This window comes from Arvicanthis niloticus, chromosome 5, assembly GCF_011762505.2.
Source record: "Arvicanthis niloticus isolate mArvNil1 chromosome 5, mArvNil1.pat.X, whole genome shotgun sequence".
Lineage (NCBI taxonomy): Eukaryota > Metazoa > Chordata > Mammalia > Rodentia > Muridae > Arvicanthis > Arvicanthis niloticus.
In genome coordinates this window covers 4446914-4464334 of record NC_047662.1, presented here as the reverse complement: position 1 = coordinate 4464334, position 17421 = coordinate 4446914, and the positions used below count along the sequence as shown (strand labels likewise).

Sequence of the window (17421 nt, the reverse complement as noted above, 5' to 3'; positions counted from 1 at the left end):
AGGCACCTGCCACAGGCCTAGCAACTTGACCTAGGACTCTAGGACCCTAGGACCTACATGGTGAAAGCAGAGAACCACTTCCTTAATCATCTACACACATAAATACATGCACGCATACTGTCAAATAATGACAGACAGACAGACAGTTAGTTGGTTGGTTTTTAAGTGTATTTTAAAAAGGAAGGTCTGAGGAAATGGTTCTGCCCACAAAATGCTTGATGAGCTGAGCTCAGCCCTCCAGCACACACGTAAGAAGCTGGGCACAGCACACACAGTTGCAATCCTAACACTGGGAAAGAGGAGACAGAGGACGCCCGGAGCCTGATGGGTAGCTAGTCTAGCTCCGTGTTTAGAGAGAGACACTGCCTCAAAAAATAATGTGGAAAGAAACTGAGGCATCTGGCCTCCACAGACATACACATATGTGTGTGCGTGCTCACATACATACATGTATACATATACACAAACATGTAATATACACATACATCACAGACTAAAACAAAACTATTTCCCTAAGAAATTAATGGTACTAAAATAAAATCATTTTGCAAGACATCATATACTTAAAAGTAGCAATTAATTTTAAAGTCAAATAATTCTGTACAACAAAAGATGACCAGTCACTGAGTAACTGCTAAGTCTGGAAAATGAACTGGAAAATGGTCATCACTTGTAATTCCTGCACTTGGGACAGGGAAGCAGGACAGAGGTCCAGGTGCGGAGTTCAAAACCATCCTTAAAATTATGAGATCCTATCTCAAAAACAAAGTGAGGAGGACTAAAGAGGGAAGGAAGAAGGGGGATAAGAAGTAAAAGATAATAGTAAATAATATAGAGACAGCTCTTCAGGCCAGAGCACCTAAGGGATGGCACTCCCCAGACACCTAGTGGATCTCAAGGACTCTAAGAACACCATTTAGCATCTCCATCTGTCACACTTCATAAAGAGGAAGCCATAGTGCCTGCCTGCAATCAGTCACCAATAAACCCTAACTTTCATAATTACTGAGGTAGTCACTACCCACTGTGCTGCTTCCTGTGTAGACCTCAAACCTCAGGAGCCATACTTAGCCAAGAAAGCAAATACCTAAAGTTGATTTGCTTCTAAGAGAAAACATTCACTTCTTCTCAGTTGCAAACAACTTTTAAGAAGGAAAGGAAATTATGTAGCCCAATGGGTTAGGGAAAGAAGAAATAAACTGGGTATCGTGGCACACATATTTAATCCCAGCACTCAGGAGACAGAAGCAGGCAGATCTCTGAGTTCAAGGCCACCTGGTCTACAGAGTGAGTTCCAGGACAGCCAGGGCTACACTAAAATATCCTGTGTCCTAGGAAGGAAAAAAGAAAAAAAGATATAAGTTAAATAAAAGTAGCTAAACTAAGCCAAAAATCACCTCCTCATTTCCTCACTGCCTTCCCCTTGGTAATGTTCAGCTTCATCAAACAGTGAGCTATGAACTCACATTACTAAGCCTCTACTTAGAACTACACTGGAGAAGAGGCTTGCTGTCCACACTGATGTCATTTAGTTTAAGGTCTTACAATGAAAGCCAAGATAAGCAATAGGATGCATTTCAAGGTACTGCGCGTGGCCTGGCACGTGCCAAGTTCTAGGGTCACCTCCCTAACACTCTAAAGACAGAACAAAGGTTTTTTTTTTTTTTTTTTTTTTTTTGCATAAATAACGAACTCCAGAAAGCAAGCTCAGTTGGCTGGAGAGATGGGCCACTCAGTAAAGTGCTTACAATACATCCAGTTAAACAGCTTTGAAGGCCCAGGAGCCTGCCTCAAGCCTATCAGCCTGAATTCAATCCCAGAATCCACTGAGTCCTAAAAGTTGTCCTCTGATTTCTGTATGGGCACTATGACATGTGCACACACACACACACACACAGGTACACACACACTAAACAAATGAAATTTAAAAATTATAAGATAAAAGCTAGGCTTGATCAAGTGGTGCTTACAACCTCTGTGCCAGGGGCTCACTAACAACCAACCTACTCTACCTAGCAAACTTCAGGCCAGTAAGGAATCCTGTCTCAAAACCAAGATGATGGCTGAACAATCATACCTAGGACCTAGGCTGACCTCTACCTCCACAAAAGTGGGAGGTAGGGTGCACATACATGCACAAATCACACACACACAAGAAATAAAGTTTAAGAAATTAAGCTCAGAAACAATCTCTAGAACAAGAGTCCTGCCCTTTTCTACCTACACTGCCTCAGCTCTGAAAGGAAATACTGTTCGCCTTACATTGTAAGATTTAGAAATAATCGGGCTCAGTCACTAGCACAGTGCAGGCTCTCAGTAAACAGCAACACTGAGAAGAGACAGCTTTAACTCTCCCTGTGGCCAACACACACAGTATGAAAGCAGGTTTCTCAAACCACAAATGTTTAAAGGCAAGTATGAGTAAAGGAATTTCTCAAAAGTCAAATGAGTCACACCTTATCCCCAGGAGTTCAACTGTGAGGAGGGGGTGGGGTAGAAGATCATGATGGCTGGGTAGGTACACAGGCTACCCAGAGTCAGACACAACCTCACCACACACACAGCTGCTCTCAGGCCACACCCCTTTCTAGCATGAGCCCCTTTTTCCAGGAAGGGGATCGAGAGAAAAGAAGTCTCTGTACAAAAAGCTTCTCAACAAGCCAACTACTTGACACAGCTCTCAGCCAGATCCCGGCCATCTAGGCCAGTCTAGAAGGACTGGGATCGGAACACTGCCGGCACTCGCACTACTACAGCTGGTACAGGGACTTCATGGGCAGGGCAGACAGGAGGCTCTCCCTCCCCTGGGAACACAAAGTCCTGTGAGAGGTGCACCTGTCCAACTCGTCTGCTTCAGGTTTGGGATCACCATGAAGACCACAGAAGGAAGAACTCAGGAAGTGCCCAGACAGCCAAACCAAGGACGTGGTGCCTACATGACCACTCTGAGCACTTCCTCCTCCTGCAGTCTCAGCTGGGTTCCTAATACAACAGGGACAGGGTGAGGGTGCCATCACCTCAGGCACCCTAGAACTAAACGCTCCCAACTAAGCCTTCCACCCTCCCTCTGCAGTCCTCTAGTTCTTCTAACACCAAGAACCAGGGAGGGAGGGAGACAGAGACAAAGACAGAGAGAGACAGAGAGAATGTAACTGCAGGCCAATCTTTAAACCTGATTTTCAGAGCCTCAGTGTTAGCTGACCAATCACTGTAAGAAGTGATGGCTACAGAGGCCCTGCCAGTGGCCATCTCCCTCAGCAACATGCTCCCTCTGTGCTTGATGCTGCAGCATACCTGCACACAACAGCCTACCCTTTCTCTTCTAGACCTGCAGTTTCATACTTGAGGTGTCTTGAAAGGGGGTCAACAACAGCAGCCAGCAGCCCTGGAGACAACACCCTCATTAATCACATCCTCTGTCAACACTGCTGAACATGGTGGCTCATGCCTGTGACACCAACAGTTGGAAGGCTAAGGCAGGAGGACCAAGCCTGAACAACATATCAAAACCTAGTCTTGCATACACATACAGAAAGTCCTTGATATTTATAACACAGCTAATATGTTAGAAAGTGGAGCATGTAAATAGTTTAGACTTAGAAGCAAATAAATATGTGAAAGAATTTGCCTAAAAGTTTAAAGCATCAATGTAAATATATCTACCAGCTAAGTCTCAGACTTGGTCACAGTCACTTTGAGACTTGTGAGCACACTATCAGGTAGTCCGTGACATCAACTATCACAAGCCCACACGTACAGTGCCTATTCCTATGGAATGTAACTGGAGAGCATGCCTAATTTTGTACATTTTGTGACAATTATAAACTTGAGCTAAAGCATAAAAATGTGGTGTCAAATCTGTGTCTCCAAAAACATCAAGAAACACGAAGTTTCTGTGTAATTTCTAACCTAGGAGAACCCTGCTGAGCTTCAAAAGTCTGCAGGACTGTTGACGAGAGAGGCGGTCCGTGACTAAGATGGAGTTTCAACATATTTACTTTTTTTTCAGGCCTAAAATATATGAAATCCTTAATAAGTAAAACATGCTAGTTAGAGGCTTCTAAGCTAACACTGACCATGGTGAAGCTGCTCTCTTTGCAGAGCAAAGACCCTCCCCCTGCAAGTGAGGACAGCACACACCTCCAAGAGCTGCTCCTTGAGAGAAAGCAGGAAGCTGAAGGTTCTGGTGAGCATTTAAAAGTGCAGCTTGTGCAAGTGGAGCGATTCATGCCCACGGCCTCCCACCACTCCAAACAGACTCAAGATGAAGGCTCAAGAGACATCCCTGCTCCCTCTCACATCCGTCACCAGGGAGGAGGGAGCTGCACTTAAAACCAACTCAGAAGTAAACCGTGAACCAAGCACACATATATGCTGGCGTGGCCTGAACCAGTAGCGTAAATTAAAGGAATTCAGTTCACAAACTGATAAACACACATCCAGTTCTCATCACCACAGTAATCAATGTCGCCTTACATTGAGGTAGTTAAAACCTAATTTCGATCTCCACTAATGGTCACTACCCTACCTTAAATACTTAGATTTCAAACTAAAACTTTAGAGAGAAAAACAATGCCCTACTAATATTAAGATTCCCAAATTACAATTAACCGAAAAGCAAAGCACGCCCAAGAAGATCAACTTTCCTCCTCTCTACTCCATGCCCACTCCTTATCTGGATGTCAACTGTGTGGCCTGTAATCCAGCCTGCAGTGCTAATAAATTCCTATTAGTAAGACAAAGCAGTCAGTATTTGAAGCGAGCTCTCTTTCATCACCAAAGGCCTGAGAAGCCCATCCCCAACTCTACAGACTCAGAATTTCAGAAGACAGACAGAGTAGTGTTTTCTGTCACGCACTGGGACTGTAGAACTCATGCTATCCTGAGATATAGGGAGATAAAGCACCAAATGCAAGATGCTAGGGACAAGAGAACACAACCAACCCTCATGCTGGCTTTAGTGGAGCCACATGCACACTTTACAGCTATCAGTGCAAGTCAAGCACACAGACTGGCCAAGACACAAGCTAGTTTGTGCCAGCTCAAGATTAAGAATTCTTTTCATTGACAAGTTCTTTGTTCCCTCTGTTGAACGTAAAGCTAGTATAAGGTACTTCCATGTAAAACATTCTAAAGAGTCCAACCATAAGATAATATACCCTTAAAAGTTGAAATGTATCTACCTCATTAGTGTTCCAGCGGTGCCTCTCTTTGGGTAAACTTGAACATTTCGGCAGACATTCAAGCAGCTTTTTCGGTAAAAAGATTTTTACATGACTACTATTGCTGTTCCCATGATCATCTATAAAGAAAAAAACAATAAATTCAGAGAAAGAAAGAGAAAGCCTCCTTTTAAGTACACTGACAAGGTCAAGAAGCAACAGCTCTCTGTGTGGGGCTGAGACCAAGAGCACAGAAGGCTTCTATTCCTCTAAGTTCCTCATCTACACTCTCGGATGGACACAGCAGCAACAGCCCGTGAGCGTCAGAAACAGACTGAGCTTTACCCATCACAAGTGAGCAGAAGGGAAGTGCCCAGCAGCCCCAGAACCACAATGCTGCTCTAAAGATTCTTCCAGTGTTTCCAAAAACACCTCAAAATTACAAATGACTTAACCTCACGAAATCCAGAAACAGTGTGTTAACCAAGTTTAAAGTTTCATGGTTTCGAAGTTCAAAGAAATATAGTTACATGTGACTTTTATTCATAAACTAGATGTTCCTTTGTCCCTTAGAATACAAATCAGATTTACCCTTTCTAAAGGAAACCACAAACTCTCATAAAGAATTTAAGCCTGTAGTTGACTAACAAGTAATATGGAAGCTCTTCTCAGCTCCACCTAAAAACCAATCACTTTAAGTTGATTTCCATGTACATAGCTGCAGAATTCATGCAGTTCATCAAAGGTAGCTCCTTCTAAGTGAGTTGGAGAATTCACTACGTTAAAGAAGACGGCAGGTCTGACTACCTGATGCTTCCTTCTCCGATCATTTCTTTACACAGCACTTACTCTCCACTCCTGTAAAGCAATCTCTTCCCAATCCCTTCCCTGCCTCCAAACTCATTGCCAGTTGTGGTAAATTCCAGTCAGTTTCAAATTACCCACTCCAATTTATTATGCTAATTGAAATCTCCAGTCTACACCTAAGGGGCCTTACTCTGAGTCCTGGGAACTGCTTATTACAATACTTGACTGAAGCTGCTCCAGTCTTGGGTTCATCAGCATTCATGACATCAGTAAGACGATAAGAACACCCACCCCGAGTCTGCAGCCCGTATCTGTGCAGGTTCTGCTTCTCTCTGTGTGTGTGACCTTAGGTGAGTTACTTAGTATCTCTAGTTTTCCCACATCACAAATCAGAGAATTAGAGATGATTTCATTCTCCCTCCAGTACAAACTTCTATACAATTTAGGGTCCTGCAGCAGCTGCTTGCCCTACAAGTCAGCAGCCTCACAGGTCTCCAGGTGCCATTTGATGATACCAACATAGAAATACAGCAATTTATCTGTCCAGTCATCTCTGAGCTTCTATTTAAAACTGTCTTTTGAGGGGTAAATAAAACAACAACAAGACTCTTCTAAGGTCACAATATTTTTTTCCAAGCATTTCTCATCTGATTAACATGTTTCTTCTTCTCATGGATAAGTTCAAAAGAAATAAATATTGAACACAAAATTAGTCTGAGAAAATATACCACATCATACAGAATGTTTCACAGGAATTAACTTGAGAGTCTTGGCCTACTAACTCTTTTTTGGTCCATGAAATATGCTGCCAATTAAACTGTAACAAAATTATGTGTCTGTAGCAGTGAAAAGCTTATGAAACTGTTCTTAGAAGACCTAAGATTAATTCCAAATTAAGATTAAATTTAAAAATATTGCTTAAAACAGAGAGGAAAACAACTAATAGAAGGATGGTAGGATGTTCCTATTGTTAACTAGAAAGCCTTTATAGTCTCATGCATTCATGCGTGTTCCTGACATTTCATCAGGGAGGTACCTAGGCCACAAGACTTCAAAGCACACAAGGCAGAATCACAGGAGCCTTTGCCTTCCTGCCCTCTACTCCAATGTGGTTTCAGTCTCTCTTTAATAAAAAACAAAGCAAAACTGTGATGCACATGGTTTTGAGTGTAGAGGTGAAATTCTAAAATCTGTATTCTATCCACTGTCTTTGGGGCATCTTTATGAAGGCCGCACTAGGACAGGACTCAGTCAATGCAGAGCATGCCTTGTATATGAGCAGTCACCTCCCTGAGAAGCGATTCCCTGAGAAGCGATTTAAAGCAAAAGAGAATAGAAACCCTAGTTTCTATGTCCATTTGTGGTCACAACCAATGCTAAACTTCTGTCCCCTGGCTGCCAGCAGTAAAATAAGTATGTGAGTGTGCGTGTGTGTGTGCATGTGTGTGAGTTTGTGTGATAGACAGGCAAAGACAGAATGTTGAATGCATATGGGTTTGAGACAGAATGCCAAATGAGCGTGTGAGAATGCTGAGTGTGTTGTGAGGGAAATGCTGAGTGTGTGTGAGAGTCTGTGTGACAGACAGAGTACTGAATAGCCAGGCAGTGATGGCGCATGCCTTAGTCCCAGCACCAGGGAGACAGAGGCAGGTGGATCTCTGTGAATTTGAGGCAAGCCTAGTCTACACAGGGAGTTCCAGGACAGCCAGGATTACACAGAGAAACCCTGTCTCTAAAAAAGAAAATAAAAACAAAAATGCTGAGGTAAAAATCCAGAGGCTGGAGAGATGGATTATCAGTTACAGGAACTGGCTACTCTCCCAGAGGATCCAGGTTCAATTCCCAGCACCCACATGATGGTGCTGGGATTCCAAGGGACCCAACACTTTCAAACAGACTATACATGTAAACAAAACACCAATGCACATAAAATTAAAAAAAAAAATAAACGTATAAAAAAACATAAGTGTGAACTGAGACAGAGAATGTTACATTTGTATGAGTGTATGAAAGAATGTTGAATGTGTATGTGTGTGTTTGTATGTGTGTGTTTATGTGTGAGAGAATGTTGAAAATGTGTGTGTGTGTGTGTGTGTGTGTAACAGAGAGTTTATTATGTGCCTGTGTGTGTGTGTGTGTATTTCTGTTCTTAATAGTGCAACTGCTTAAGGAAAAGCTCCGGGCAGGATTCCACTCCGATACTAGCTGAGACAGTAGTGAGTGGACCCAAAGGCAAACATTTAAGAGGAAAGCATAACACTATGTGAGCACTGTCACAATCCACCAGAGTTCTCGGTTGACGGGACTGTGCAGCAAGGGTTGCTCTCCTTTAAACTGCACCATTCCCAGAATTCTAGGTTCCTGCTGAACGTAGGCAGGTGCTCTCAAGAGCTAGAGTGATGGGTAAATAACCCCTCTCAGCTTACAAAAATGCAAGTGCAATACTGGGCAGAGTTGGAACTCAGAAGGAATAATGCTAAACTCATACTTCACACTTCTGTGTTCAGCATGGTGGCAGACTGTGTGCCTAAAAGCACAGGGTCCTGGGTTCAGGCCCCAACACCAGGGGAAAATAATTCAACTTTAGTGCTTCTGGTTAAAGTATGGCAACAACAACAACAACAACAACAAAAAATTAATAGAAAAAAACAAAAACCTGTTCTTTACATTGGAACAGAACTGTTCACATAGTAATACTGCATAAAAATGTAATCTTAATTAAAAGCTACTGTTTAATGTTTTTATAATAGCTGTAAATGATTAAATAACCAAACATGTGTGCTAGTTTTAAAATCCCAGTAATAGTATCTTAACAGTAAAACTAAGGTATAAGCTGGTTTCAACTGTACCTGCATATTCAACCCAAACAGTTACGCTTTGACACTGCAAAGTGGGAGAGTATCAACTAACTGACAGGCAAGCACTTCATTACCGTTATCTAGCAAAAATGCATGATACATGACTTCACAATATAATTTCCTAACCTACTTCACAATAAAAATGTAACCAGTGGGGCTCTTGAAGTTGACAGATGATGTGCTTGGCTGACAGCTATAATTCTAGAGAATGAACCATCCTTTCTAGTCAACCTTCAAATATTTTCTAAATGATAATTTTAGATTCATAGTGTAATTTAACTAAATCTCTCTAAAATGTACAAAAAAAAATGTTCACCCAGCTAACTAAATTCTAACCTTCAGTTTTGGTTCTGAAAATTGAGATTCGCATTGCCAAATCTCTGACTCAAATCCAGATAAATGCATTTGGCCTGTTTCTGGGGTGCTCTGATTTCTTCGAGCTAAGTCATGAGTATACAAACTACATGAGCCTGGTAATACCCCATTGTCTCTCAATTAGAATACAAATAAGGCAGTTTGGGGCCTATGGCCACTGAGAGCAGCTTTCCTCAGGTGGAGCCATGGAGACTCTAGGCCTGTAGAGTGAACAGCACACATGCGCTGTTGCAGGAGTAAGATCAACTGCTAACTCTTACGGGGCATGTGATCAACAGTGTGCAGTGGAAGAATTAAAAGGAAGCTCCACACTTTTCTGTTTGGCTCTAATTATTATGTGCTTAGATTTAATTAAGTGAGATCAAAACTGGCTCAGGGAAACACGCACACACTGGTGCAGCCCAGGTGACACAGTACTCACAGCAGCGCAGTGTCATGACTAACCCAACCTTCCAGTTCCTGTCCAAGTAGATGCCGTGAAACAAATGAAACCCATCTGTGATTCTCCAGAAGGAGTCTCAATGGTTAAAAAGCAATTAATAAATTACTAGCGTTGTCACTTTACAACCTCTTCCTGGAGGGAGGAGTGGCACCCTCACCCTTCTTGTCTGAGGTAGCCCAGGGTTACTGTTTTCTTCTCAATCATTTCACTATGTACCTGGTCCAGGTTTAAGGATACCCATAAGCCAGGTTTTATAAACTCCTATTAATTCTACAGCTGACATTTCACTATAAACTATGGGGCAGGAACAGAAAAAGCAGAGGCATGGACACCTTGCACTGAGTGACATCTAGGCTCTGGGCTCTCCTGTCCTTCATTTCACTCAGCTCCAGCTTTAGCAACAGGTGATCAGGCTCTATTACTGAATAGGAAACAGACACTCCTGGAGGTCGGTGATAACACAGCAGGCACCAGTCAGGATTTTATACTAGGCTCTCTTGTTTAATGTTCATGAGAACTGTGACATTTTCATCACCGCCCCCCCCCCCCAACACACACACACACACACACTCTGCAGATAAGGAATTTGAGGGCTCTGACCAATCTGGCCAAGATCCACTTTTCTAGGTAAGTCAACAAGGATTGAAAACATCCTCTTTGGTTCCCACACACCAGCCCCTCGTCCTTCTCTGCATCATCCAGAACTGGACATTTCAGGTACACAAGTGCTGGGCTAACACCAGCACTCAAGGGGCTCTGGCTTTTCTGTGTGGCTGAATCCAGCGTTCACAGAAAGCTCATGAGCTGAACACTGTTTATGTTGCCTAAGAGGACCAAGTAACTTATCTAAGATCACACAACAGCAAAAGGCAGAAGCCCAGGACCTCCTGGTCCAGGGCTGTCTTCACTGCACTGGAAGGAGTTACTCTGGCTGCCAGGCCCACCCATTCCTGAAAGTCAAAAGCTTTTCAAATCCTACCTTCTATAGGTGGCACGGTGTTGAGAACACAGTAGGTGCTAGTTCCGCAGAATACACTTTGGGAAACGCTCTAAGGAAACAGAAAATAAAATGTAAAACTAATCTTTGAAAGAGACATATTCTGGCTCTTCTGTGATATTCCTGCCAAATATGCAAAACCTGAATCTAACCATGAGGTAACAACAGTTAAATCCAAATGTGGGCATTCCACAGAATGACTGACCTAGGATCTTTCATGTCAAGGTTTCACAAGTGAGACAGACTGAGAGCCACTGACAGCCATCTGTGACCCAAGAGAATAAAGAGGCTACTGAATCTGCCTCCGGACTCTGAGTGGATTGTTTTTAACAGTGGTCAAAAGTGAAAGAGGATTTGGGGGGAGCAGCATGTTAGAAATGTCTCAATGATAATTTCCAGGTTGTAGCTACTGTAGTTAGGGATTGAATGTTCTTGTTTATGAGACATACACATCACAGCATTTGGGAGTGGTGGAGACACTGGCATCTGATCTGCAAATGGTTCTGAGGTAGCAGTGCTCCACACTGAAGGCTGAAGACCACTTCGAAACTTAAGAAGCATGTGAAAACATGAGAACACGCATTACCTGGGTGGTTTTTAATAGAGTGCACATGTACTGTGCACAGAATTAACCTGTAAGAAGCAATGTCCATGAGACACATGGACATATTTTTACACTTGGAGAAACAAAGTTTCAAGTCCAACAGTCACCCATGGCATTTACATGTGCAGTACAAAGACCGCAGTTCCATCACTCATTAGCTGTCCTTGGAAAGTAACCGAGCGAGCCTAGAGAGGTGACATGTCACCACAGAAAAGCAAGGTACCCTCCTATAATGGTACCCCCCCATCTTCTCCAAAGTAAGGAAATCCAACTATCACACCACCTTTATAAACACCACTCTTGCAATGTTAACAAGGATAATCTTTAACAATTTTAACATTTTCTAAGAGCAAAGAAGTTGCCTGACTAAACAGGACTTTCATGAATGTTCCCTTTTCCCCTCTCTTCCAGCTGTGAAGAGCCAGTCTCTCAAAAGTAAATACAATAGTCACCTCATAATTCAACTCCTACACCCATAACAGCTGTCAGCTCCCTAGCTCTTTCTCTTCAGTGTCTGGAAACTTCTTGTAGGACTTTTACTGTCCTTCTCCATTTGCTTTAACCAATAGCAGCAACCTACAATGGCATCTGCAATGACAGCCTCTGCAAACATGTAGATCCAAGAACCATCCCTACAAATTAAGAATATGGCCCATGTTAGAAATGCCCAGCACACAAGAGGGAATCCCAAGACATCATGAAACATGGGAGAAGTGAAGTAAGCAAAGCCCCATGTCTCCCTCCCACATCTGCCAGGCTCCAAGCAAGCATGCTAACCACACAGAGACAACTGTTTCCCATTCAAGGCTTAACATTTTCTGCCTATTACTAAAACAAATTAACATTGTTTTTAAGGGTAGCTACTACCTCAGGACATCTTAACAGTCTCAAGTCAAAGGTTTTTTAAATCACTAGTGTTTGGTGAGACACATTAACATAAATAGCCTTGCAAACAATGGGGTTTTCAAATCTAGCTTCCAAGTTTAATAGTAAGTAAAACACTGAAAGTTGCAACACAGAGTTTAGACACTGAGCGTGACAGACACTATGAACAGAGCTCAACCACACCCTTCCACAGAACTGGCTTCAGAAGGTTTCCAGTTGATTTAACCAGAAAAGAAGTTGCATAACATAAAGCAAAATCTTATAAATCTGAACCTCAAAACCTCCAGGTTCTCACAGCATATAAGCCATGGCACAAGACAATGGGAACCACACGAGACAGCTACCTTGACTAGAATCAAGGGACTTTCACAGGACCACATGAGCACCATCTCTTGATGCCTCTCTGTAGTGCAGTGGCTTGGCCAAGGGAAGACCTGCTAGTACCAAGGTCTGCAAAGCTGGAGCCATCCATCCTTCTTGATTCCCCACTCACTGCTGACAATTCAGGACAGATCAACCCTAAAAGAACAGCCCTACAGCATGGGAAAATAGAGGCATGGATCCAACTCCTCCCCAAGCAGTGTGTCCTCCTGCTCCAGGAGGCTAACAAGCCTTCAGGAAGCCTCTGGCCCCAGGGTTGGGCATGCTAGAGATATAGGGATGAAAAACAGGCACTCCTCCCACCGCATAGACTCAAAGTGACTAAAGGCCTTGAGAAAGAGAGGAGGAAAGCTCTTCACAGTCTTTGCAGTAAACACTGAAGACTTTAAAGCTAGCTATGGGTCCACAAAGCTGATTAAATCAAAGGGAAAGCAGCCACATTAAATGCTGTAAACCACTGTCCCAATTACAAGTGATACATCAAACATTTTTGTCACCTGCTCTACCAAGACTTGGGCTGGTTCTTGAAAACCCACAGTCTTGACATATAAAAAATGAGATTAAAGAGAATTAACTGTAAGCACCTCACCAGTCTCAGGGGGCATTCTAAGTATAGTATCTCATGAATAAGACAAAGTACCATAAAGCATGTTAATAAGCCCAAACGCCATCTATCTCTACATTAGCTCCTGCAGAAGTTCCTAACAGGTGTCCGTCCATGCAAAAGTCTCACCTCCAAGCAGGAGCTCTGGCATGATGCCCCTTCCGTCCCATGGCAGGGACTTCCTGGGTCTCTGGGTCTCTGCAATGGGACAGATGTGATGGCACATGCTCATGCCCACATACACAAGGAGCCAGGACAGGAGAGGCTCACTCCCCTGGCTCACTCCACTGGTGAGAACTGACCACAAAGTCATTCCTAACTGCAGCAGAAAAAGACCCAGAAAAGAAAACAGGCTCAAGACCCACTGTCATCTCCACATAACGACATCTGTAAACTGCCTTTAATTGCAGAAGATGCACTTCTTTTAGAAATGTCTTCAACTAACCAAAAACACCACTTTTAATCCCTAGGTCACTCTGTATCTACAACAATCGAGTCATTTTTCTTCTCTGGTAAACATTTCTAACATACTCAAATCTGACTGCGTAACAAGAGCAGCCTTGAAGGGACGTCTGCCCAGCCTGCTCATTCCACTGACTGTAGTGCTACACTCAAAGTTGGCCACACAAAGGAAGTTCCAGTGTTTGTGGCATTAATAAATGAACAATATTTCCAAGAGTTCACGGAAAGGAAAGAGCAATGCCCTGGACTTTACTCAAGGCCCTGGGCCCCTGTGAGGACAGCACAACCACAGCCCACTCTAGTTCTCTGACATGGCTCTGAGGTGCTGTCCCTCAGCACTCCCGCATCACACAGGAGCAGGTCAGGAGCCATGAACTCCCTCTCAGTCCAGCTATGTTGTGGATTTTTTTTTTTTTAAGAACAAGTGGTGTCTCTTTATTCAAGAAACTGGACAAAATGAATTGTCACGGACACTAAGAGCCAATATTAAATTTTTGGTTACACTACAAGCCTGCTAAATAAAAGTGCAAGGTCTGTCAAAAGACACTTTGGAGACACTCCATGAAACCAGGCTAATGACATCTGAGACTGAAGAACCAACACAAGATGCTTTATTCTTTTCCTGAACTAAAAAAGGTCAATGGGGGAGGAGGTCTATATGTGGAACAGCACAAAAATACAGTAAGCTTATTTATCTCACCACCTTTCACCAAGTCTGAAATACCCAAGGGCTATGGTTTTACCATAACCCTCTCAACACTCTAGGACAGAGACAAAACCAAGGCAAATGCTTATACCAAAAGGGGCAAGTTTAGAAGGCAGTTCTTCTCTTCTCCCAGCAGGCAAAAAACAACAACGACAAAGATGACAACAACAATGAGACAGCAGCTGATCTGGTAGCTGGAAACCTTAGAGACTCCATGAGAGCTGAGTCTACAGGTGAGCAAGTGCCCTAGGACAAGGCCCAACACGGCCGCAGAACTAACTACATCTGGAATGCATCCAGCCTATGGACAGCCAGAGAAATCGAGTTGATTCCCCATGACCAGAGATGTGTGCAGAGTAGAAAGTAATCTCAGAATTTTTGGAGAGATCTTTACAGATATGAATCATACTAGTATCATAATTTTTATCAGTTTAATTTTCCCAGGACACAAGTATATTCAACAATCTAAAAATAAACAGTGCTTAGTAAATGTCATCAGTTGTACAAATATCCATAACCCAACACAACACACTCTAGAAACAACCATGTAAGACCTAGACCCTGTTGCTAAAGACTCCTCAGAGACAGAGATGAAATACCAGCAGCAACATCCAGGCCCTGCATCTGTACTGGGTGACTCTGTGTCACCTTGACCCAAGCTAGAGTCATCAGAGACAAGAGCCTCTGTTGAGGAAATGCCTCCATGAGATCCAGCTGTAGGGCATTTTCTCAATTAGTGATCAATGAGGGAGATTGTAGGTGGTGCCATCCCTTGCTGATGGTCCTGGATTCCATAGGAAAGCAGACTAGCAAATCCGAGGAAGCAAGCCAGTAAGCAACACCCCTCAGCTCCTGCCCTGCTTTAGTTTCTGTCCTAACTTCCTTCAATGATGAAAGGCAATGTGGAAGTGTTAAGTTGAATAAACAAACCCTTTCCTCCCCAACCTTTTTGTTGTTGTTGTTGTTGTTGTTGTTGTTGCAGCAACACATACCCTGACTAAGATACCAGCTAACACCACATCATCACAGGTGTCATCTCACATAAAATCTTAGTTTATTCCTCCAAGTCGTAGCAGACATTATGGGCACTCTAGAAAAAGAATAAGAACAAATCTGGGCACTTGACCAAGATCACTGGCAGGGAGCCAAGCTCCCTACAGCGCTCCTAGCCTCCACAGGAACTCAGGAATGCTGCCCCATTAGGAAGTTCCAAGAGTTAGAGCAGGAAACGTAAACAGGGTAAAGCAAAGCATGCCTCAGTGCTGATCTAAGATCTTCTTGGCATTTTCTGGCTCATGAACCAAACGGCCTATCACCTAACACCACAGCCCTTAAAATTAAACTAAAGCTAAGGAAAGAGAGAGACAGTATTTCCACGAAAGCCATGAGACACAGGCCAGGGCAATGGCAGACACACCTGCCCCAACCCCAGTAGAAGTATGGAAGTGCACCTCAAGGTGAACAGAGCAGAGCTAGGAAGGAAGCCAAGGCACAATGAGAAGACCAGAGGAGGCTTTTACAAAGTCAGTGTGCATCACCTCACCTACTTCACTGAGAAAAGTGGCTCACCCCACATTCCTAGCATCGTTACCATTAAACTACTCCAAGTTCTAACACAATTATCAGACTGCCAAGCCCAGGGAAGATCAGAGGCAGCAAATCAGAAAGAAACAGTACTAAAACCCCACACATCAGCAGAAGCAAGAGTGCCTAGACAGCAAAGACAGGCTTTGTTTGTTTTTGAAAACAATAAAAACCGAACACAAGACTTTGAAAGGTACAGCAGCCTGAATTTGTCTGCCATAAAAGTCAATGCTCCACTCACGAGGCCTGAGATAGCAGAGTAGCACACACCGCTCAGTTCCTTAGCCTGTGTCCATCACAATGAAGCCAAGTGAGCAAACACGATGCCATAAACCCCATGCATTCTACATGTTATCAGAGACCAGTCTCCTCCCTTCGTTTGTGTAACATAGAAAATACATCCAAATAGACTAACTCATTTCATTAACAGCACCCTGAAACAGAAGGCGTCACCTGTACTAGCCAGGAACCTCAGGTAAACAAGTCTACTGTTACCAAGGGAGATTCTCATCAGTTATAAGACAGTTATAAGACAGTAATGCTAATGACATGAAAAGTGACTCCCTAGTGTGGTGACACAGGCTACTGAAGAGCGGCACCATATGGCCACATCTCTTCCACAACTCCCATCACAGCAGCCATCCCATCCGCACCCACAGGGCCTCCACTTGCAGAACTGCCCCAGTGTCTTCTTTTCACATCATCCCTCCCTCCCAGCAAACTTCCTGGTGGACCTGCTCCAGTCTGTCATGTTGGCGCCTTCACACACACGAAGAGAGGCTGTATGAAGAGAGTATACATTTGCTTTAGCCCAGTGTAAGTTGTCATTTCCTGGGTGAAACAGATTGTGACTTCTATCACCTTGCTACCCAGCCTTCTTAGCTTGCTGATAGAGGAAAAGGCCAAGTGGGAGAGGCTCATTAAAGGCAGTGAATTCTCGGATGACCCTGGGAGCTTGGAAGCCAATTCTTCTCCAGCTGAACCTTCGAATGAGACCAAGCCCTGACTAACAGTGAAATGGTAAGTTCATGAGGCCCTAGGCAGAACTTAGCCGTGCCCTTCTGAACTCCAGACCCACAGAGAAGCCTGGAATAATAGCTGTCGTGTTTTAAGAGGCAAGTTTGTGGTCATGTTTTACAGCATCGGCAGATCAACTATATAGCCACAGCCCAACAGGTAACAGCTGCCCCATTTGTGTTTCTCTCTTTAAACCATCATTTCGCTATCATTTCCTTCAATGGTCTATATATTACCAACAAAATTTATGTCTATGTATGAGTGTTCTGCCCTCATGTGTATCTGTGTACCACTTATGTGCCTGATGTATGCAGAAGGCAGAAGAGGGTATTAGGTTCCTGGAACTGGCATTTCAGAAGGCTGTGAGCTGCCATGTGGGTACTGAGAATCAAACCTGGTTCTCTGCAGGAGCAGCCAGCGAGTGCTCTGAAGCACTGAGCTGTCTCTCCAGGCCCACCACACAGATTCTACAAGGAATCACCCATCTATCTCAAATCTTCTCCTCTTTCCTGACCTACTCCCAAGCCTCATATGGTG

General features: G+C 43.5%; 1 protein-coding gene across 18 annotated transcripts in view; it reads right to left on the bottom strand.

The window, feature by feature from the left end:
* The window catches only part of Camta1 (calmodulin binding transcription activator 1), an 837099-nt gene that overhangs the window by 800867 nt on the left and 18811 nt on the right, over window positions 1-17421 (bottom strand). For 16 of the 18 annotated variants that reach the window (XR_013110298.1, XR_013110299.1, XR_013110300.1 and 13 more), the window contains exons 2-3: window positions 10624-10693; window positions 5184-5302 (exon numbers count right to left, since the gene is read on the bottom strand). The exons of 1 other annotated variant lie outside the window; for it this stretch is intronic. Coding sequence is in view for 13 of the 17 variants with exons in the window: in XM_076933680.1 (XP_076789795.1) it covers window positions 5184-5302; window positions 10624-10693 (189 nt within the window). In the remaining 4 variants the exon portion in view is untranslated. The remainder of the gene's footprint in view (window positions 1-5183; window positions 5303-10623; window positions 10694-17421) is intronic. One more of the 18 variants, XM_076933681.1, reaches the window with a different exon arrangement.